Source organism: Drosophila miranda, chromosome XL, assembly GCF_003369915.1.
Source record: "Drosophila miranda strain MSH22 chromosome XL, D.miranda_PacBio2.1, whole genome shotgun sequence".
Taxonomy (NCBI): Eukaryota; Metazoa; Arthropoda; class Insecta; order Diptera; family Drosophilidae; genus Drosophila; species Drosophila miranda.
In genome coordinates this window covers 15,382,087-15,406,112 of record NC_046673.1, presented here as the reverse complement: position 1 = coordinate 15,406,112, position 24,026 = coordinate 15,382,087, and the positions used below count along the sequence as shown (strand labels likewise).

The 24,026-nt window shown below is 45.0% G+C and overlaps 2 protein-coding genes across 10 annotated transcripts in view; one reads left to right on the top strand and one right to left on the bottom strand.

Annotated features, from left to right (window-relative positions):
* Positions 1 to 17,754, bottom strand: part of LOC108154304 — a 66,670-nt gene extending 48,916 nt beyond the window's left edge. Inside the window, exon 1 of one of the 4 annotated variants that reach the window (XR_001774949.2) lies at positions 17,360 to 17,754. Coding sequence is in view for 1 of the 4 variants with exons in the window: in XM_017284562.2 (XP_017140051.1) it covers positions 17,356 to 17,448 (93 nt within the window). In the remaining 3 variants the exon portion in view is untranslated. Of the gene's footprint in view, positions 1 to 17,355 lie in introns of all 4 variants that reach the window. The other 3 variants (XR_001774948.2, XM_017284562.2, XM_017284570.2) reach the window with 3 other exon arrangements.
* On the top strand, positions 86 to 24,026 carry LOC108154240 (nostrin). Of its 6 annotated transcripts, XM_033392733.1 has the most exons (8): positions 86 to 253; positions 787 to 945; positions 10,196 to 10,519; positions 20,682 to 20,767; positions 20,825 to 21,050; positions 21,110 to 21,859; positions 21,928 to 22,038; positions 22,814 to 24,026. In XM_033392733.1, the coding sequence occupies exons 2-8, from the start codon at positions 919 to 921 to the stop codon at positions 23,603 to 23,605; spliced, it is 2,316 nt and encodes a 771-aa protein (XP_033248624.1). In that variant the 5' UTR covers positions 86 to 253; positions 787 to 918; the 3' UTR covers positions 23,606 to 24,026. The 6 variants fall into 6 exon arrangements, with proteins under 6 accessions (XP_033248624.1, XP_017139993.1, XP_017140002.1 ...); XM_017284504.2 differs by lacking the exon at positions 10,196 to 10,519 and having other exon boundaries at positions 88 to 253; XM_017284513.2 differs by lacking the exon at positions 787 to 945 and having other exon boundaries at positions 127 to 253.

Here is a 24,026-nt window from a genome sequence, read left to right as displayed (position 1 = left end):
GAGAGAGGAGATTGGAGCGGCATTGCACACGTTGGAGCGTCGTTTAGAAAGCGCCGTCAAACGGTGGAGCGCTTCCAGTAAGCGGCGCAGACTCAGAGCGTTCGGTTCGTGTTAACGTTCGGCAAAGCGAATAGCGCACGGCTTTCCTCGACAGTACATATGTATAATTTTTTTGCGATTTTTTGTTTGGTTTTTGGTCGCAATTGAAGCTGCAGCAAACAGGCAACAGGCAACAAGCAGGCAACAGGGAAATGTAAATGAATTTACTATTAAAAACTGGGCTCAGAAGTGCCGCCGCCTCCCTTTGAATCTTTATATCTCCGTGTATCTTTGTGGCTGTTTTGTGGCTGCTGTATCTTTGTATCTCTGTGTGCTTGTGCATCTGCTGTTACAGTTGTCGCAGTGTGGCATCCATACACATAATAGTGCTGTGCTCGCAGTTACGCCTCAGAAAACATACCGTAAAAACAAAAAACAAAACTGAAAAAAATAGTATCTTTTGGCGCTCATTTCCATGCGTTACGCTTTGCTGCATTGCATGGCCCCGCCGCCGCATAGATTCATACATCCATGAGATACATCGAGGGTCCGCCGCGGGTCCAGAGCTTAGCTAACAAATTGGTTAGATAAATTAAGCAAAGACTGTGAAATTCGCCAAAAAAAAAAAAAAACGAAACGCGAAAAACTGAAAGTAAAAAATTAAAGACAGTGCCTAGCAAAAGTATATGCACAATACTTATTATATGTGAATGTCTATTATTTTCCCACCCCCCGCTCATCAATCAGAATCAATCAATCAACCAATCAACCAATCATCGTTATCCATCATCCGTGCCACGTCCTGTGCCTCCTCCTTCCTGCTGTTTCGATTCCCGCGCGGCCCCGAGGCCGTTTGGGGTATCCGTTTCCACGCGAAATATGTCACAATTCCGCGATAATTCATGGGTGAGTGAAGATTGAGATCGGTTCAGAGATCGAAAAGCCACTAGAGCCTCCACTAATTACCGACTACTAACCAAACTATTGCACACTGCACATTAGCTACAGCACAGCACAGCACAGCACAGCACAGCACTCTCTATAACGCACGCACTAACCCAGATGCTATCTCGCAGATACTCGTAGATGTTGCTTCAAATTTTCGATATTTGCACACCCAGTCCCCGAGTCCCCCAGTCCGCCATTTTCCCTCTCTGTTGCATCTCTTAATTGCTCCAAATCGTTAATTAACCTGTGGGGTAACCTCACGATTGGCCAATTGACCCGCTTTTCACACAGCTTCACAGCCATCGCAATCGCAATCGCAATCGCAATCCATCGATCTTTCATCGAAAGGAAAATCTATCTTCTCACAGTAGAGTAAATGCTAGAACAGCGAAAGAAAGAATTAGCACTGTATTTTCGCAGAGTTTCGGTGTCGAGGTCATTCGAATAACTTAATCGCACATTTCTGGCCGCTAATCTATAGCTTTTTAACGAGAGTGTGTCGTCGAAAGTCGAACAGTTTTTGAATAAAATTATAATGGAAAAAAAAACGAAATAAATTGTGGCCCAACAAGCGGGTCAAACGGGAATCTCTGAGCGAATATTTTTGATCTCCAACCGAATCTAAGCTTAAAATTGAATCGAAATTATTATGCAAGTCCATTAGCCACAGTTTTATCCCAAATTAACTGAGATGGGATTTAGTAGGATTTCAATGTTTTGAAGGTTCGATTATGCGTGATGCGCGTCATGCGGGAGCGCCCATCGGTAGGTCTTTTGATTTTCGGGCGAAGCAAACTTCGACCTGATGTTTCATGAGCCACTTACATACTATTTTCAAAGATATAAATTAAGACATCTTCTTTGGAGGTCTGTAGCCCTTTTACTTTCCTTAATCTAAATTTTCTTCAAGGCAGGAGTAGTCGAGCTATTTTACAGAATTCCAGTAGTCTTATCCACTATCCAATGTATTATTCTACATATCTTTGGATAGATTGTCCTTGTATCGGAGTTTTCTTTGAAATTTTCTCTATGATTAACCCAGAAATGAAACCTATTGGACCCTTTGGCAGGCAATCTATCTTTTGAGAGATCTGTCAAAATGCAATTGAGTCTAAAGAGAAAATCGCTTTCCTTCTTTAGCCCAGAAAAAGTCTCGAATGCAATCTGGAGCACATTTCTTTGTGTAGCCCAAAGGTGGGCCCAACACAAGGTCGTCCGTCGATGGCTTTCTTTCCATGGAGCGAGTTCATGGTTGCATAAAATGCGACGTTATCGGTATCTGTATCTGTATCAGTAATCGCATTATAATTCTGACTCTCTGGCATTCCCCGATAAGCCCCGCAGGTTCCACTCCCACACTCCCAGACTCCCACTCGACTCCCCTCCACTCCAGTCCCCTGCCAGTGGAGGCACTCCCTCCTCCAACGCGCCAGGTGGATGGTTGCGCAAATATCGTGACTCCCAGAGAGTGACGTCGATGACTGGCTGGTGGTGGGTGGGGTATTGTCTGCACATCTTCGGGATGCATTTGGACGGGTTTTACGGATGCCACAGGTGCAGCAGCCACAGCCAGCAGCTGCTTCCTGGACTTCGACTTCAAGTTCAATTACGGCCACAAATTGTCGTCAAGCCAAGGCATTGGCCATGGTCATTGGCGGCGGCAACTTTCACTCCACGATGACGATAACGATGACGATGATGTGGAGGCTGTGATCTGTGATCTGTGATGTTGATGCCACATTTTGTCATAATTTTTCCCCCCAATGTGTGAGAAAATGTGTGTATCCGAAAACGTTTTGTATCTGCAGACGCAGAGGCAGAGTCGATGTGTGAGCGGGTTTCTTCTTTCTTTCTGGTCTTTCTTTTTTTGGGCAGACACATTGCAAAATGATTTCCACAACAAGTCGAGTCGGGGGGCCTCCGACGACGACAATGAACTTTTAATTACCCCAAAGACTTGTTTCGCCAAGAGCAGGCGGAGGTAGAGGCAGAGGCAGAGGCGGAGGCAGAGGCAGCGAGGAGGAAGCAAAGCCAGCCACAAATTCAAATTAGCTTCGATGGAAAAGCGCGCGAGCGGAAGGAAAAACTGAATTCGTCTACAGGGAAAAACAAAGTACGAGAGGAGCCATCGCCATCGCCATTGCCATCGCCATAACCATCGACAGGCCAGGCCATGATCATATGCAATTTGCTGGCCGTCTGGCTGTAATCATCTCTCTTTGTTTCGACAAACCCTGCCCGTCCTGCCTTTCTTTCATCGTCTCGCCCAAAAAGAAAACAAGATTAGATTTCAATTGCAGATTCGTGGGATTCAACCGAATTATGCAGTGGAAATATCTCGGGCTAATCACAGATTTAATAGAGCCAAAAATGATTAGATTTACAGCCCAACCAACAACGTACACAATAGATACATTATCCCCAATACTATATATGATGCTGAGATGATTTCCTCATACAGAAGGGATTAAAAACGGAAGATCTATGGAAGCAACAACCAGCAGCAGCAGTACGTTAGTAGTAGTAGCAGCAATAGATACTTTTGTATCTACTCTTAAACGTGTTCAAGTTGCAGCTCAATTCCTTGTCGATAAAGACATTCAAGTGCCTGTTATCTTGTGGAGAAATATATAAATAGAACTCTGATATCCCCACAACCAACAATAATCACATATAAGTTAATAAGAAACGTTCAAGGTGAGCAAAAGATACATATGTATTCATGTAAGTGGCAAGATACTTCACGATATGAAAGCTTATAGTGGATCCAAAGTAATGCCCAAGCTATAAAAATAATGAAAGATAGGTAGACACATTATACGATTGATAGACGAAGGATAGATACCAGAGAGAGGAAAGAAAGATACGATGAATAGTTGAAGGATAGATGCAAGATAGTTAGATGAAACAAAATATTGATAGATACCAAAATAGATCGATATATACAAATTTTCCATAACCTATAGGACACAATCGTTACGAATGACACAAATGGATACCTACGATAGAAGGATAGATTTTAGATAGAAACAGCAATACCATTACATGACGAAAGGCAGATAAATAAATGGATGATGGAAGATAGATAGATGGATAGCTGTACAACAAATAGAAAGATAGATCGAATAAATATAGATAGATTACAAATTATAGGTAAAATAGCAGTTGTAGAGCAAAAATTAGATGCAAAGGAAAGTATCTATATGCATAAGTACCTATCATGCATATAATAGAGAGCCATAGATACTTTCCTTTTCCTACAAATGCTCAATCCACAATTTGTACGTCGGACAACTCCCTCTTTTAAGCTCCCTATTTATGTAAGCAAAGATGCCACATGGGGCTGTCTATCTATCCGTAACTTGAACACATGTCCAAGTACTTTATTAAATATATGTTTGTGTACCGCAAAAGATACAAATGTATCTCAACTAGCTGCTACAGCTTGTTGTTGTTTCATTACTGGCGAAATATAAAAAGGAAATTTTGCGACAATTAAACAGTGAAAGTCGCTAAAATGGATCGTTGTGGCATTAGCTATTACCCCGCGACTCCGACTCCGACTTGCTATTTTTTTCGTGGGCTCCTCTCTTCTGGTGGTGATATGACAGATTTAATAATAAGAAAAAACATTGAGAAATACGGGGCCACAGCCCCTCTGTGGAGAGACAGGGAGAGCGAAAGAGAGAGAGAGATGATGAACGATAAACGAAGTACACGGAAAAAACACAAAAACAGAAAAAAACTGTGTTGAAAATAATCATCTTTTTTTTATATTTTTTGTTGCTTTTTGCTTCTCCACGAAAAAAAGCTTTTTTATTTTTAATTATATTTCTCTCTGGACTTTGTTGCTCTTTCTGGTTTTTGAGTTAACGAATGCATATAACTGTTAAGCTGTTGAAGCCCCCTTCACCTCCACCTCCAGCACCGGCTCCCTCTACCCCCCCACACAGCCAAGAAAAGGTTGGGTGCTGACCTTGAAGAGCCGCCGCCTGTTCGGGCCAAGTCACGTTCAATGCTATGGCTATAGACCAGGCCCATACGGGTACTGGCATGCTATACATTTGTGCATATACTACATACATATGTAGAGCACGCCGGAGCAGCAGCTCTTCTCGCGGGGCATTAACTGTAATTGATTTTCAGGCCTCAGACCCTGTGTCCGATTCGGAGGGGCCAAAAGAAAACCCAACAAACGACACCAGCAAAATGGTAACGAAAACGTGCCCAGACTCTGGAGCTGTCTCTAGCTCTGGCTCTGGCTCTAGGTCTGACCTCGTTGAAGCTCCCAAAACAAAAGCAAGTGTATCTTGCCCTCTCTCTCTGTCATGTCTTGTTGTATCTATAATAATAAGTGGGAGAAAGAAGAACTGTTCTCCTTTCTCTCCACGCTTTTGTGGTGGAAAGTATTCATGAAAAAAAATACATGCTATACTTCAATGAAGTTTTTCCCTTTCTCTTCAAGACTCTACGACACCTCCTACACATGAATGCGTTAAGTTTACGGGTTTTTGAAAATGTTGTACCCTTGATAAATTGATCGATAAAGGGTTTGATCGAATGGACACATGGATCCCCTAAGGGAACGAACACATTCGATAGGAACGACTCAAAGTGGAGACCATTTTCCACGAGTGGTGGTTCCAATGGGATGTTACACGTCCTACGTTCACATGTGAATGGCAGTGATTACACGTACAAAGTTCCCCTAAGCGAGAGGACACATTCCAATGGTTCCAATGCAATGTACAACCCAAGTTCACGTGTGACTGACATCCCCTAAACGAACAGACACATTCAAAGAAATTTGTAGAAATTTCAAATAACAAGAAAGATCTTTAATCGAATATATCCATCGCACACACCCCACAAATTCGCTTTTCATGCAAATATTGATTCACTACGAATCACAATCTAATCGATTAAAGTACATACATACATAAGTCCCAAACAAAGTCTAGCTATGAATCAGCTGCCAGGGTATTAGGGCTTTCCATGCCGTGGAGGCAGTAGTTTTTCCAAGCTTTTGTTGCTGTCGATCGTTACCTTTCCCCGTTGAGAGATCTCCAAGCGAGTCAACACCCACATTGAATGGCTACCATTGAGACATCGCCACCGCCATCACCGTCGCCGTCGAAATCGCCATCGGAGACATCGCATTCAGAGAGCGAGGAATTCTCGTTTCGCTTTTTGTGTTGAATGCCTCTTAATTGTTGTTCGACAAAGCGATAGATAAACAACTTTGCACGAAAAAAAGCAAACAGAACGGCACAGAATGTTTACTGAAAATAAATTACACATAAACGCCGTTCTACGCCGCATTTGTCATCGGAGTAGCAGAAAGTACAAGGTACTCATCGTTTTTCGAGGGCGTGAGCCCCCAGAGAACATTAGTCACTGCCTTCGGGATTAAGGCAACGAAACACTGACCTACATCGTCACGTCGATGGAGGAGAAGGCGATAATTCTGGGCCAAAATTGGAAAAGCCCTTCGCTACAAAGGTGTACTGCGAATGCAGAGATTGCAGCGCTCATAATTCGTCTGAAGATTGGATGAGTTTTTGAGGGAAAAACACCATCATTTTTGTAGAAATTGCAGACAGAATCGATTAAGGGAGGGCATTAAACGGAGTGGTGGTAATATTCTGAAGAGAGTTGTATCAGAATGGAATCTCCACTTGAGGGAAAGAAAGAAACCGTGGGGCAGCAACGCCTCTGATTAATCTGCTCTACAAAATCATGACGATATTATATTTTCCAACCCAGAGGTCTTCTGGACTGCCACTTATGAACATATCAAATGCATACGACAAGCAGATTGAAGGTCCGGAAGATCTCCTTTAGAGGTTCTATTGAGATAGTTGCGCAGTAGACTAGAGGTCCAGTAATGTGGTAGTAGATGCCAGCTAGAAGGCTGCCGACTGCTTGATATTTTTAGGTATTATAAAAATGCCATAGAATGAAATTCTGTATATTTATTTGTGAATGATGCATCGCATCGAGTGTAATGAACCTCAACACCTGTCACAATGCAGAGTCATATTCATGGATAATATTCTCATGAAAAAGGAAGTACGTTACCTTTGTCCAAAGTCGGTAGGAATTTCTATCTTGAAATAAATTACACAGAGAGCTTATTATCGAATTGGTGGCTTTAATTGGCCATTGGCGATCGTCGTTCTCCTTGTGCCACTGACGGACGACAGTTCGCTGAACTTGAAACCAGATTGTGGATTGTGGCTGGAAACAATGATACAATAATGGAGCGATAATGATAATGCCCCCGCCCCAATCAATTCGATTGCCAGATAGCTTGGAATTTCATTAGCCGAGTGGGCGCTTGTGCCATTCAGGGGGATCTGTTCAGATGTGTTCAGATAATGGGGCTTTGGCTTTCATTGAAGCATTTCCCGATCCATTCGATGGGCATTGTGAATGGGCTGTGAAGCGTGTAACAAAAAGGCGATTCCAAACTAATTTAAAATTCCAGCCAAACGAGAGGTGTTCAAGGGGTTTTCGTGGCAGCAGCAGCCAAGACTGGGGGCTCCAGTTCTATAAACTGGGGCTCTGGCCTCATTTTCGGGACCTGTAATCGCCACCAAATTCCAGTTGTTGCCACACATCACACAAGTGTCACACGTCTGTGGAGCAACCACTTCCCTGTCGTACTTGGACTTGGACTTGGACCTGGAACAGTTCTTTGAACATATGTAAAAGAGCGTTCTGGAATTTGGGTTCTTCACATATAAAAAAGAAACATACAACTCCAAATACATTCGTTTTATTCACTAAAAAAATAAATGATATATGCAATGTTATAACAGGTAAATGGAGCGCTTCCATGCATATTCTCTTGCTATACCATGTCCTCGAAGTGGTGTAACACCCAAAAGGAAGCGTTTCCGACCCCATAAAGTATACACATTCTTGATCAGCATCAATAGCCCAGTCGATACAGCTATGTCTGTCTGTTCATCCGTCTTTTTTGACGAATAGATCTCAGAGTCTATAAGAACCAGAGCTATCAAATTATGTATGTAGTCTTTTGTACGTAGAACCACGTAAAACCTACTAAAACGCAGAGTCTGGATCAGATCGGAACAGTATTATAGCCGGGAGGAACGTGTCAATTTGCAGTGCAAGATACTTTTGATGGAAGATACTTCTATAACACTTAGAGATAAACCCAAAAAAGTCTCTTTTAGGCTGATTGGAGGAACAGAAAGTATCTGGGAGATGCACACCCAAAAGATAATATATTTTGAAATAAGCAATCTTTTCCTCAAAGTAGAGCTGGGAAGTAGTTAAGTAGCCGCCTATTGGGCATCGATTCTACAAAGTCCGACTGAATTGCTTACCCCGAAACGCGTGTGGCAGCCCCCCGCCTGTGTCTGTGGCATGTCCATCAATGCCTCTCTTTAGAGTGTGGGTTCCGCATCGGCTTTGTCTAAGGTTTTTAGGAAGGGAAACTACTGCCAATATTTGCTTTAGAGCAGAGCTCTAGTTAATTGCATCGTCTACCGAGTGGAGTGCCTTCTGCTGCGGCAGACTGTTGATTGTAGTTTCCCCCCCGAGACACTCCGACACTCGCAACAACTTCTGACTGGTTAGACTCGTTCCGTTCTACGCTGCACTTTCCGCCGTTCCGCGGCCATGTGAACTTTCTTTGAATCGAGAATCGAGTTGTGTTTTTTTTTTCGAGTCTTGGCCCACTTCGTGGCTCCACATAGAGAATCATCTACAATGTTTTTACATTCGTTTGTGTGCCGCCTGTGGGGTACACGGGGCGTATTCGCAATACGAGTTGTGTGTGGCAATTGTCGGTGATTTTTTGTGTCCGACTTTCGGTGTGTGATTGAACACTTTTTGCACATGGCAAAGCCACTAATTATTATCTACACATACACTGAAAGACACAGAGGGGGTACTTTAACATTACTGATGCTTTGGAGGAGAACTGTAAAATCTGTAGAATCAGTAAGTGTTTGAAAAAATAGAATGTTCCTGAATGATTCCATTGAAATGCACACAATTTAATGAATGTTATATGAAAATGAAAGCGGTATTCTTACGAGATGAGTTATTAGAAAGAAGTAACTCTTCTCAATCATATCCATTAGCATTCTCATTGTAATTCACGCTTCATATGACATTGACTTCGATTTTTCAACAAATCAATACTTTCTGACTCAAATTCCAGAAAATAAATCATCAATTAACATGGAACAGAGTATTTTAGTCATTATTCGATCGAGAAACAAAGCATCTCTTTCATATAGGATTTTATTGAAACCGGTTAGGTGTCATAAGAATAATTGGCCGTAAAACAGGTCTTGAGGTGTGCATTTATTTATGTTTCATTTAGAAGCTAGCAAAAGATCAAAAAATCTACTCTAGAGTATATATACTATAGTATGTACATAAATCTAAGGCCCCCCCGCAGATAGCATTTATTTCGTTTGTGTGTTTTTGTGGGGAACTAAGGTTCAATGGGGTTTATCTACCGGAGGGAGGCATTGACTTTGTGTCATGTGTCTATATATAGCCCTAGCGATGCATTAACTTACGACTTGAATCATCAGTCAGCCAGAAGGGGCTTATTCACACCTGTGCCGTGTGTCGTATGCCGTATGCCGTATGCCGTGCGCCGTTTGCCGTGCGTTGTTGGCCAAGTTCGTTGTCGCTGTTGTCGTTGTTTTGGCCAGGTCTATGGCTGTGCCGGAAGTTTGGCAGAGCCAAAGTTTCATTCAGGAATTGCAACGCATCATCGTTTATGGGCATGCCATCACGTAGTTAATAGAAAGTGGACACAGGCCTTAGATCCAAAAACCAATGCCCAGCCCCACTTCCTCTGTAAGCCACAGCCTAAACCATACACCCCAGTCTTTGCCACAGCCTAAACCATACACGTCACTCTTTGCCACAGCCTAAGCCATACAACCCACTCTTTGCCACAGCCTAAACCATACATTAATGCACACTGCAAATGTGAACGTGTCCATGGACTGTTGCCCATCGCTGTACATATTTAGATATTATTTAGTTTGTACGATTATACGATTATTTATTAAGTAAATTTAATGAACCCCCGTCCACACCTGCCCCATCAACCCCTTACCGCTCTACTTTCACTCTCTTCCCCACACTCTCAACTGTCTCTCTCCCTCTCTCTCTCTCTCTCTCTCTCTCTGTGTTTGTGTGAGAAAAGCTTGCAAATGCCCGCTCTTACGGCGTGCTTAAAAGCTTACGCTGCTCGGCCCGCTATGCGAGAGCCAAGTCCAAGTCGGCGATAAATCTGAATGCGCACCTGAAGAAGCAGCAGCAAAAGGAAGAGGAGGAGAAGAAGGAAAAGGAGCAGCAGCAGAAGAGGAAGAAAAGAGAAGAGCAAGAGCAGCCGCAGCACCAGCACCAGCAGCAAAAGAGAAGGGGCCAGAGTCTGTGCGAGGATCAGCCCATCTATGCGAATGTCGATGAGGTGGTACTTGACCTTGGGACATCATCGACAGACGATGCTCTAATGGGGAATGCACAGGTAAGCACGCGAGAACCAGTTCTCTCTGGTTCCAGCTCCCACATCTGTGTTCGTTCGCTCCTCAACCAACAACCCATCAACCAACGTCCCATCAACAACCTACCATCCATCGATCCAGGGAGAATCTAATCCACGTCGCTCGTTTAAACCCCATTTAAAAAAATCGTCGTCTACCCCCAATCGAAATTAGTTTTATTATGTGCTTGCCCTTCAATTCACTCCACTGTACCGTACCCCCACTCCACACCACCCCATTGCCCCTCTCCCTCTGTCACTCTATTAATTTCGTTTTTTAAACCCGTTTTTACGCCTGCCCTGCTGTTCGGCATTTAACAGGCAAGTGCAAGTTGATGCCTAAACAAAGGCTAAAAGCACACAAAAGCCCACCGCCACAGTGCAAAAGAGAAGCTGAAACCTAAACAGCAATTGCAGGTGTACGAGTACCTCGTATTAGATAACAGTTAACACGTACACGCCCGGCCACACACACATAAAAACTCACAAATGGAATGAAGTAGACATGAACGTCCATGAAATGTACGGTGCGAAACTTGGCTAAAGCTTTGCGGAATAAGCTTTTATGGTGGTGGAATTCCCTGGTGCAAAACTCTCTCTTCTCCAAAACGGTGCACAGTGGGAGACTTCAGCCAATTTAGCGCGGAAAAACTAAAAGGTGGATCTCCCACTGTGCGGTACTGGATTTTATTGCATTTCCATTAATCGAATACTCATATTGGTGTTGTGTTTTACCATTTAAATGTTGTCATATCTCAAATATCTCTAAACACTACCAATACTAAACCATCCTCCCCCTTTTTGCAGGTAAGCTTTCGAATAAAACCGTTAACTCAAGGGAAAGCTTTTTTCACAGCCCACGACGAACAATGACAACTTAAGGAATGTAAGTAAAGCCCCTTTTTGGTAGCAACATCAATGTAACTTTTGGGCCGATCTTCAAGCATAATTAAAGCCCCTTTCCAGCACGATCTTCAAGCCCAACTAAAGCCTGGATCTTCAACCATCAAAGGAATCTCATAAATGTCACAACAGCCGCTGCTCAAAAGTTAATTTAAAATTTTAAAACAAAAAACCCGCTCGAACAACAACATTTCTCGATCTATTGTTTTGTGGTTGGTGCAAGAACCGCTCGAATGTCGGTCAAGCAGCAAGTGCACCCAAAGCCGGGTGACGTCGGTCGCGACGGTGTCGTGTGAACGGTTTCCTCCGATTATGAGGCATTGGCGCGCGGGGGGCGAGGGGAGCTGCATAAATTTACAGGCAGTTATGCAACCTAACCTGGAACCTGGAGAATCTGGCAATGCGATGCGATGCTATGCCCATAATACCGGTACTTGTCAACGGCAGACTCTCAGTCAGCCTCTCTCTCTCTCTGTCTGTCTCTTCTTTCTTAGTCAGTCAGTAAGCACGTGCATTTGGCTGCTTAAACTTATTGCAGAACTCGCAGGCGCACAGTGGGCAAGGTCAGGAATGGTGCGAATGGTCAGGTTGCATTCAATGAGGGGCCAATGAAAGAAGAATGTGTTCAAAATATATCAAAAATTGTTAAATGGAAAACCAATATATGTCGCACTTTAACAAAACAATTAGATGACAGTAAACGAAATTATTTCTTACTTTCTTTGAAATTTCTACAGATGGAAATACATATATTAAATCCCACTCAGAGATAAATTTGTATGAAATGCGTAAAATTTCTCTTTAGAAAATTTGGCTATTGAATAATTATTCAATTAATTAATTAATCACTTTCGAGGCCCACTGTGCAACGGTACATTTGCAGCCCAATCAGCGAGTACCGCTTTGCATGCTGCGCAGACGTCGTCGTCGTCGACGTCGCCGGTGATGACGTCGCGTCGGCTGTACCGTAAGACGGCGCGCCGTTCTATTCAATTATTTGGCCTACGCGTTGTCAACCACAGCAGCAGGCAGCATCAACAGCCAGCAACAGCGCAGCAGGAGCAGCCGCCGCCACAGTCGCGCAGAGAGCCGAGAAGAACCAACAACAACAACAACAAGAACAAGAGCAGGTGCAGGTGCAGAGATGCAGCGCAGCATCAGCAGCAATAGCTCTCCTGCGTCGGCGCAGCCCATATAATTCTCTTTTCGGTTACGCTCTCTCTCTCTCTCTCTCTCTCAATCTCTGTGTTGAACTGCTTGACGTCGCTCTGATGGGGCCCACTGCTTGGCGCTCCGATGGGTGCTCTGCTGCTGCGGCTTCTGATGCCTACATTTCGTTCTGGCCGACAGCGAATTTAGTCTGCTGCCGCGCGCGACTTCGCTTTGACCGTTTTGTCTGTGTGTGTTCTAAAATTAGTAGCTGTAAATGTCGCTCTGCCGACGTCGTCGATGTCGTCGTGCAATCTGCTCCCATAATTAAAATAATATTTATTTTTGGTAAATTTTTAGCACAAAATATACCACCCCCTCGTCAACCCAATATACCTCTGATACACCAGTACGTTTGCATAACCTATGTACATGCCTGTGTGTATGTGTGTGTGTGTGTGAGTGCGTGCTAGCCCGAAACGTGCGAAGAAATAACAACAAAATGCATTAGCATTGGATTAATTATAATTTTTTTGTTTCTTGTGTTTGGATTTGTTTTTTGATTGATTTCATTCGAAATTGAATGAAAATTGTTTTCGTGTGACTTTAAAAAGGGGATCGAAGAGAGCGAAAAAGAAAGAATAGAAAATACGGATACGGACTTCCAATCCACATGTTATATAGAAAAAAATCAAATCAAAAAGAACAGAGAAATAACAAAGATAGAAGCATTACAGGATCTTATCTCAAAGATACATGGTGCATTATTATTTTCGACCTTGATGCAGTCTTCTCTCCGAAATGAGCTCAAGTTTGTGGTGTGACAAGTGGGACAGGGGGAAGGGGGGGAGGGTAAACGCATCTGACAGATACAGAACGGATTTTTCTTTTGGCAGACGATGCAACGATTCTCCAAACCCGAAAAAATCTCAGCAACTTGAAAATGTGCCAATTATTTTTACGTTTCTTAAATAGAAACACAATAAAAAAATAAAATCCCAACACGACACGCATCTATAGATAAAGATATGGTATACGTATGTATTTATAGATATATATTGTATTATGTGATCTTTACATCGGATGATGGTCTGGTCTTTTCTTTAGAGATTAGCATAAATATTTATAGCCCATCCGCAATTGTTTGGGGGGGTCGTCCAGAACTCAATCGAATGAGGCTCGCTCGATACCGTTACAGAGGTCTTCTGCCCCAAGAACCATTCATTCTATACTTAATTAGGCACACAGATACACAACTTCCCTCTGTGTGTGTGTATTTGTGCGTGTGTGCCACATTCCAACAGGCAGTGGCAGTGGCAGAGGCATAGACACAGGCAGTGGCCAAGAGACAAAGCATAAGCCCAAAATGACCGAATGTCGATAAAAATAAATGCAGTCTTGCCCTTTTTCAAAAGAACAAACGCATTTCTAACAAGATTGACACACCGTCAAAGATGCAGAGATGGAGAGACAAAAGTGGAGGAGCTAGAGAGCCAAAGAACTAGACAGGTGGAGAGACAAAGAGATGGAAGTGCCGGAGCGATGTCACACTTTGCCTAACGGCATTCGATTTCAGCGTAGAAGCAAAACAAAAGAAGCCCCAGGGGTGGTACACAACCAATTATCGATGAATATTTATTCAAAACAATATTCCATTCTGGTTTGAAGATCAATATAATCATAGAATACCCACAAATTATCCAATTCTAGTAAGGAATATACAAGAAGATACAATTCCAAACGTTTTTTTTCGAAGCACAACAATGAAATTTTCAATAGAATAATGTAATATCATTAGTTTCCAGGAATAATACTTCTTACGAATAGGGCTTCATCTTTTTCTTTCGACTGTTATCGCTCTTAAATCAATCTCAACGTTTTCGTCGAGGCACACACATGTGCAAGCTTTAATTTAAATTTTTATTTTTCTGGCATAATACCCTAATGAAAATACTCCGAAAGGTTGTAGCTGTCGTGTTGTGGCATTGCCTGCTGCTGTTGTTGCAGGGCTGTTGTTGGCCGTCCGTCCCATATGTCAATGACTCCTACAAATTGATCGAGTCGAAGACCCCAAAACGGGTTAATTGTGTTAAATGGTCACCGCCCACATGAACCTGTCACTGCACTCGGAAAAAGAAGCATAGTTGTTGAGAGAGGCAGCCTCTAGAGATTCCAGAAGATACATTTCTCTAGGCATGTGATGCCGATGCCTTTCCTTCCCTCTAGATTCACATGAGAGTTTCTTTTCTGTTCATTCAAATGGAGATAATGGGCCGACCTCTTATCGCGCGTTCTGCTGGTGGTGTTGCGGTGTTTATCTGTTTATCTATTTGTAGCGCACGGATACAGACACTTATCTGGCAGGCTGTATCTTTGCATCGCGTTTCGCATTCATTCAATCTCTCGAACGTGACCTACGAGAGAGTCAGAGACGATAGAGAGATCAAAAGAGGGCGAACCATTTGAGTGGTATTCAGGGAATGAATGTTTTCCAAAGGAAAACAAGACAGTGTTACTCACAATTAAATACCAAGCCCACTCCCCGCTCATTAGCGAGTATAATTTTTGCATTTTTTCAGGTCTCAGACCTTGCCGCACATTTGGCGCAACATCTTGCGATAAGTTGTGAAAATATTTGCTTTAGTGAAACAGAAAGCGTCGACGCATACAGACATTGTCTATAAGGTTTTACTCTCGGTTCTCTCTACTCTCTATGCTCTATATTTTTGGCCAGCATAGCAGAGTGAAGGGGGGGGTAGAGGGCAATCTTCCATAGTGATGGATTTTTTGGTTTTGGCAACAAAATAGAATCACCGCACATTTTGTTTATTATTTTAGACATTTAATGAGATAAATGCGCATCATAAACCACTGCCCAGAGTCGTCCAGAGAGGAATGGTAATGGGGTGGGGATTAGTGTTGAGTAAATAGTCGCATAATATCTTCCAAAAGATATACCAGTTGAAGAGTGGCACTGGGTGCTGTTTCAGGCAGCTGTTTTCCAGTTTATCCTAAGGCACTAAGCGCCAGACACATATGTACATTTCGGCATATCCATTACTTTAACAATAAATGCATGGGTTTACAGATGTTGTACCCAGTGTCCCTGAGGTGTTCGAAACGGGGTTTTCAATTTCCCGTACGTTTCCTATAAGAACTGAAGCTCTAACAGATTTCCAATCAGTTGAAAAACAATTATCTTTTGGTGGAGTTGTGTCGAAGTTTCAATATATAAAGTGCTTTTCGAAAGAGAAAATGGAAAAATTGGTATATTGTTAGCGGGGGACAGGACATCTGATCGAAATTTAATCATCCATTAAGACCTTGACGGTAATTGCTTTGCGACCTTGGCTCTCCTCCAACTCCTGCCTGAGAACCCTTTTTCGCGATTAATTCTTTTTATTAATCATAAATTGCCATAAGGACGGAGTTGGAGATGGCAATTGTCGGCGGTGCAATGGCTGCAATTGCGCGCGAGTTGGCAGCTCTATTTTTAGAACACGAGCGAGCCCACGGGCAGCGTCCAATGCTTCTGCTGCGCCTCCTTTGGTTTTTATATGATTTTTCTGTCCGTCTGGCAATAATTTATGTTATTTGACTTTTGGATCCGATGGAGCAAGCAGCCAAAGATGGTTGGATAATTGCAGGTTCTTCCCCTTTCTCGGGGTGGGGCTGGTGGTTACCCCTCCTCTTCCTCCTACAGCATAACTCTCTTCATTGCACTGCTTCACCTGCTGTGAGGAACTGCTTCCCCAGCTTCATCCACTGCTTACATTTGCAATTAGCCGCAACTGAAGTTTTCCCTCTCTCTCTTGTGAGGCTTTCGTTCGGCTTAGCCCGCTCATTACTTGAATTGTCTCTTCACTTGTCGCACACTCCTTCACTTCGTCTTTCAGCGCACTCCACTTCGCTTCACTCCATTAGAGAAACGTGACATATCGCAGACAGAATGATTAACCCCAGCTCGCTTCCGCTACCACCCCCCACCCCACCGGCAATGCAGTTGCTGCTTGTTTACTTCTATTACCTTTCTCACTCTTGTGTGCTTCTTATACCCTTGCACTGAAAGTACTCTGATTTTTGCGAACACTAAGGAAACACTGTTTCTGTTATCTCAATTTCCAACAGATATTTCATTAGGTGAAGAAATATATCTAATGGCTGATATCTTGTGTGCGTAACTTGATATAAATCGTATGATCATTGAAATAATTGGTCTGAAAGGGCATACAAAGCCACGACTCCCGAAGCAGCATATTTCGCTTTTCTCTCTCTTCTCTAAGCTTTTTTCTTCTTCGTCTTCGTCTTCTTCAATGCAAATGCTATTAGCGCGGGCAGCAGCAACAACAAAAAGTGCAAAAATGTAATTAAATTGTTTTACTTTTTACGGTTTCGCACGTCGGCCATTAGAATTGAGGAAACTGTAACAAAGCCCTTCCCCCCACCATATATGATTGGGGGGGGGGGGGGGGGGGGGGGGGGGGGGTAAGTAAGAGACCGGCACGAAGCCAGGTTACATCACAATGCACAGTTATAGCGACAACAGAAGCTTAATGAGCTCCCTACCCCCTGCGCCCCCTAGGCCGTTAACCAACAGCAAATTTCAGCAACAGGGGGAGGGCGTGTCAAAGCCAGAGGTACACGAAGGCAATGTTATTCTACACTCAGAGAGGGACAGGAGGGAGAGTGTGGGACACTGCTCTAGTATAACAATTATCTCTGTTAACTCAAAAGTAAATAGTTCATAAATAAATGATTTATATAATTACCCACACGGAATGACGTCCGAGGCAGCGATGGAAAGAAAAGCCAAAGAAATGAAAAAGAAATAAAAACAGAGCCGCCGGCAGAGTAATGATCATCCGACGCCTCTGCCGCCGTCACATGCAGACAGCCAGCATATGTGTAACACAAGCACAAACGCAAGACGCTGCCCGGGCAGCAAACAAAATGCACCAAAACACACTTGCATGCCTACAGGCACCGCAAGACACAAAACAGAAACCGAGACAAACAGACGACGACGCCGACGCTGACGCTGACGTCGCTGTCGATGAGGGCGCCACAGGCGGCATTTTATTTTTTAGCCGGTGGCCAACGCAGTGATTTTTATACCCTAGCAGAACGGATCATGTGACTTAAAGTAGATGTTTGCAACACTGTTCGGCCTTTGATCTTTTATAAAAGATTATTCAAGCAAACATCCATCAACGAAGTTTTATATTAGTATATGCACCTCTAACAAATAATATTCCATTTTGATTTCTATTATATATATACATACATATGTACATACATATATAAATGACATAGGAAAAAATTATCTGCAAGGGTATCAGTCCTCGGCTACTACTCGATTTAGATTTCCTTGTTGCTTCTGTCTTGCCTTTGCCTTCTTCGTTTTCTTTGGTCTTCCTCTGTCTCCACCCGACTTTGCTTCGCTTCAATACACAGGCCGAATGCCGTTTTGTAATCTCTACCTGGATCGAAACTGGAGCAAATAGGGGGATGACGACTTCGACAGGGAGTCAGAGTTAGGGCAGGGCAAGGGTTACAACAATGAGACACATTGTGTGAAAGAGCATGACCGGGGTCTTATCCCCTCTCCTATTGCACCTGATTCTCTCCCTCTCTCTTTCTGTAACTCCTTCTGGCAGCAGCGTCTTGTGTGCGTGTGTGTGTGTGTTTATGTTACTGCGTTTTTAAATAGGTGACCAGAGGGTTTTTTTCCAAGCGTCGCCTGTCTATGCTTTTTCGCCTAGGGTATGAAGGGTATCAGTTACAAGGGAATACATGGAATGTTACGTACTTATGTATGTATACACCATCGTACACAAACAACACTTTTGTGTTTGGGTTTTCATACAAATTATTCGTCTAAGCAGACAATGTTTTGAAAATTTTGAGTGTAACAATCACACACCTGACATAATCACACGGTATTCAAAAGTCGAATGCTGCACATTAAACGAACGAACAAAACAACGAGATGCAAACTCTTGGCGAGCACGAACACCAGCCGAAGACGACGACGGTGTCGATTCCGTTCGGTTTCGGTTTTGTTCTCTTGGCCGCTCTATTCTATTGCGTCTTTGGTTTTCTGCGACGTCCGCTGCGGCGTTGGCGTCGACGGATGCAGAGGATGAGCAGAGGCAATAATTCGGGCCGCCGCAGACATATGCATGCGCACGTTTACAGGCGTGCACGCACTCACACACGTCATGTGCAGAGGATCGGGATAGAGTTCGAGCAGTTACCGAAACTAATTTTGCGACTCTTTACACAGAAATCCGTGATGAACCACCTACGGGTGCACAAATTCAAGATCGGCGGCAAGGACAGCAGCGCCGTTTCTGCAGCGGTTGCGGTTGCTGCCGATCCCTCGGACAACAATAACGGCAATCACACGAACAACAACAACAACCAGAATGGAAACGGTGGCGGCGGTGCCAAAGGATTCCTCACGCGCATCAAACGGTACTCGGTGCTTGGCAACAAACTAAGTCGCCGCCACCTGGGGAGCCTCAACCTACAGTCGTCTGCGGCCGGAGCGGAGAGGGGCGCCGATGGAGAGCGGCTTGGCTCTGGGCAGTCGCCCGGCAAGACTATATCCGGCAGCTACAACATGACCGGCAGCCACTCGGAGGACCATCGCCTGGAGATCGGTGCCCCGGTGCTGATATCGACCACCACATTGGATACGGACCGCTTTGATGTGACTGAGGCCCGACTCAAGCAGATCGGCGGCGGCATTGCCCAGACCTCCACCATAGTGCGCACCCTGACGCCGCGCAGCTCCGACGAGGAGGAGTTTTTGGATGCCCGCTGCACTCAGCTGGATCGAGATGAGCGGGATGAGGCGGAGGAGTTTCAGACGCCCATTCATCAGCCACAGGAAGAAGAACACGAGGAGCCACAGCCACAGAAGGAAGAGCCAGCGCCACAAAAGGAAGTAGAGTCACAGCCACAGCGACACTCACAGGAGGATTTGCAAGAAGATCTACTTGAGGAGGAGGAAGAGAAGATGGTGATGCCACCGATGCGACGGGCCAACATCGCTCGCCAGCAGCAGGCCATGTCCGTGCAGAATCTGCACAGAACCGAACTGAAAGTCTACCTGCACAAATCGCCCTCGATGACGCTCGACATGAACGTGACGGCTCCGGGGCATCTGGGCCCAGGCCTCAACATGCCAGAGCTGCCGGAGCTGTATGGCGACAGCAAGCTGAGCCTGGCGGCCAGCGACAGGGACAACAACAAGGAGAATACACCAGTGGATGGTATGCCCATCGCCAATGGAGGAGGAGGATTCCTGTCGCAGCAGTCGCGCTTCAAGAGCATCGAATCGTTCCAGCTGCACAGCCGCTCGAAGCGCAGCTCCTCTCAACCGAGCTCCAAGCAGAGCTCCAAGATGAGCCTCGACTGCTCCGTGCACAGTTTCGACTTCGACTTCAAGTCGGTCAGCTATCAGAGCCTGAATGCCCAGAACCTGATGGTGTCCATTGACGAGCTGCAGGAAATCACGCGCCAGATCAACGAGACGGAGGACTTCACCAAGGAGGTGGATCTGGAGTACTGCGAGCACCGGGATCAGCTGCGTCCCAGCGAGCGTCGCATCACGCTGCTGAAGAACAAGAACCAGACGCTCATTCACTTCAACCAGCAGAAGGAGAAGCTGCGCAAGGGCTGGCACGGCATGAAGCACTGGCTCGGGGAGGAGGGCACTCGCCTCAAGGAGGCCGTTCGCCAGCAGACGCCCCTCAAGCGTCTGGCCCGCTCGCGCAGTAATCTGAATCAATCGACCACGGACGCGAGTCGTCTGTCCATATCGCCGGAACGCAATACGCGCGACACCACCGAGAGCTGTGAGGATATCACCAATCGCACGGAACTGGACTCCTCCATGTCCCAGAGGGCACTCAGCGATGAGGATTTGTCACCAAATGCCAAACGCTTCAAGGATGAGGTATACCAAAGGAGTCGTTGTTCGTCGAGGGCTGGTCGTGGTCGTAGTCGCGGGCGTGGTCGTGGCCACCGTTCAAACTGGAGTTTCATCTCGTTGCTAACTGGTTCCAATTCTTTATACTCCAAACAGGGCCAGAATGGATTCGAGGAACTGCGTCGCTACATCAAGCAGGGCGGAGATTTCAGCAAGGAGCTCATATTCGTCCTGCAGGAGCGGTAAGTCCCTATAGCTAGAGAGTACTTATCCACTTCTATATCTCCGGCTGGTTCCAGTGCCGATTCCGAATTGATTTACTCCAAATCGCTCTCGAAGCTGGCCAATAAGCTGAACAAGGCTGGCCGAGAGATACCTGGGAGTGTGGCGGATGCCTGGCGCGGCGTGGCCACCGAAATGGAGAGCCGCAGCGATATCCACCGCCAGCTGGCGGCCTCCCTCACCGATGAGCTGGTCAAGCCGCTCAAGGTGGTCGTCGAGAGTCACCACAAGGCGCGCAAAGCGGTAAGTAGGAGCTTCAATCCTCTTTTAAATGTTGTGTAATCCTTTCGTCTGTCGACCAGGTCGAAAGTACTGTGGATAAGGCCGCCCGGGTACTCAGCGAATGGCGCATAACGGAGGCCAAGGCCAAGAAGGCTTCGCATACAGCGGCGCGTGAGAACGAGAAGCTGCAGGACGCCATGCTGGATGTGCGTATCCAGAAGTCGCCATCCATTGCCATGCTCCACCAGGGCCCCAACAAGATCTCGGCCGAAAAGGAGCTAAAGAACGCTGAGAAGGACTGCGTAAAGCTGGACAACAAGCGCAAGAAGGCAGAGGAGGCTGTCAAGCGAGCCGATGTCGAGTACTACACGATGTGTGTGCGTGCCGAACGGGCACGCGTCGACTGGGAGATGGCCGTGCTCCGGGGCAGCTCCCAGCTGCAGACCAACGAGCAGCAGCGTCTCGCGAATATGCACAACTTTGCCCAGCAATACGGGCGCCTCATCTCCGATATAAATCCGATTCTCGGTGGCCTCACCTGCCGCCTGCAACCGCAGCTGGATGCGTGCAATGTCGACAAGGATATGCTGGTGGTAAGCAACATCCGCCACCATTCAGAGGGCCCCAGCGAGCAGCTACTGCCCGACTTTTACTGCGAACACACCACACTGGCCATGAATCGAGAACGGCGAAAGCATGCGCTCATCAAACTCCTACAGCTGGTGAAAACCGATCTGGAACGCGAACGAAAGTCACGCGACGGCCTCCGTGGCCTCTCCCAGTCGTTAAACAACCAGGAGAACCAAAACATCACCGACAAGTTGTATCACGTGAGTGATAGAGAGTGGCCTTGTTCCCTTATTGATGTCTAATTTGCTCCTCTCTCTCTCTCTTGCAGATTCGATCCATGCTCACGTATCTGGAGGGATCACGCATCAAACTGCAGTCGGCCCTCCTGGAGCTGGACCACAAGCCCCGCACCACACATCCCCTGGCACAGCACATTCAGGTTAGGCAGTCCTCCGATAGTTCTTCCGGTTAAGGCGTGTCTCTTCTTTTGAAACAAAAAACTAAATTAAAAATTATCAGAATCTAAGTAAGGTTGAAACCAAATTGTATTTTTAAGCAGAGCATTGTCTCCTCTTTCCTTTAAATCCATATTGGATGTTAAATTTATAGTAAATAATACATTTTTGTACTATTCCAACACGAAGCTGTATGCAAAACTTAAGATCTGAAGCTTCAAGCCACGAAATCTGTATTTAAATATGAAGATCCCAAATCTAAACGAATTTTTCTTCACAAATTAAGATCTTAATCTTGAAGACATTTGAAATGTAGTTTTCCGATATGATATAAACCAATTTAAAGTTAGATTTAACAAAGAAAACTATGTAAGCAATCGAAATGGCACAATTTCTCAGAGGTTCTAAACACCTATTCAAAATGACTACTGTCCGGCGTATTATTCCCGAAGGAATTTAAATCAAAATATGTGTTGAAATGAACGAGTCGATATTCCTCTTATTTAAAGGTTGTTAAAGCGCGCCATAAATCTATGTATATGCTCTGTATACTTCCATCATCTGTATAGATATTTCTGGTGTATCCTTTCTGAACTATAATTAATCCTCATAATTATGTAAAATGCAGAAACAAAACTATGTAACCACTTAATTTCTTAAATTGCAATCATAATAGATAATTAAGCATACAAAAATAGCTCTATTCTCTTTTCTGAATGTCGAAAATGATTCGAGTTTTTATATTATGCCGCCCCATAGATCACGCGGGATCGCACTGGCCTCCAGCAGAGCATTCTCAAGGTCCCCAATTGGCTGAAGAACAAAGACAAGACGCAGCAGTCCACAGGACTGGATGTGAGTGGAGGCCACCAGGAGGATGAACCGGAGGAGGAGGATGCCTGCTCCCAAATGATGGGCAATGCGCTCAGCAACAGCTCCTGTGCGGACATCAGTGTGACGACGACGGGGCCAGCGCTGAAGCACTTCAATCGGAGCAAGAGCAACATTGAGACCTTCACCACCAGCCAACCAAAGATAATCTCCACGACGAACGCCTCGCTGGCCGCTGTGGCACTGGCGGCGGCGTCTGTCAAATGCAAGACCATACCAGCGAACCATCAGCACAGCCATCATCACAACCATCACCAGGGCAGTGATCGCGGCCAAGCAGACGGCGGCTCCAATCAGCAGGATTCGGACTTTGATGAATTCAGTTCACAAGACGAGGATGAGGAGGACACGGGCCCCGTCAAGGGGCAGCAGGTACCACAAAGCCAGTTGCAGTCGCAAAACCAGATGCCGACGCAGCATTTCTACCAGAATGCGCAGGATTTGCAGAAGGGCGGCGGTCATGGCCATGGTCAGGGTCAGGGCCAAGTGCTTGGACGATGCAAGGCGCTCTACAGCTACACACCAAAGCTTTACGATGAACTGGAACTGAGTCCCGGCGACATCATCGAAGTTCATGCCAAGCAGGATGACGGCTGGTGGCTGGGGGCCCTGCGGAATCACATTGGCATCTTCCCTGCCACTTATGTGGAGGAGTGCTAGGAGAAGACCCCAACCCCCCGGAAGGATCACTAGATATATAGTACGTTTGTGTGTGCAATAGAGTGCTGTGTGTGTGAATGCGTTTCGAATATAAGACCGAGGCGAGGCTCCTCCGCGTTTGACTTAGAAAATGCTGCTGCGAGGATTTGCCTATTATGCGTTAATTTATCATTTGGAAATATATATATTATTATTAATGAATGCAACAAGAATATTGTATTTAAAATGCTTCCATCCTTTTTTTTTGGTTTTTTTTTCTAGAAAAAATATATTTCCTTATACACGATATACAATATGTATCTATATGTGAAATACAGTCCCCAGTTGATGAGTCATTTATGTGTCTGCCGTCTGCCTGCTGCACATTTAACTCTTTAACATTTGACAGATTTAAGCCGTCAATAAAATACTTTAATTGTTA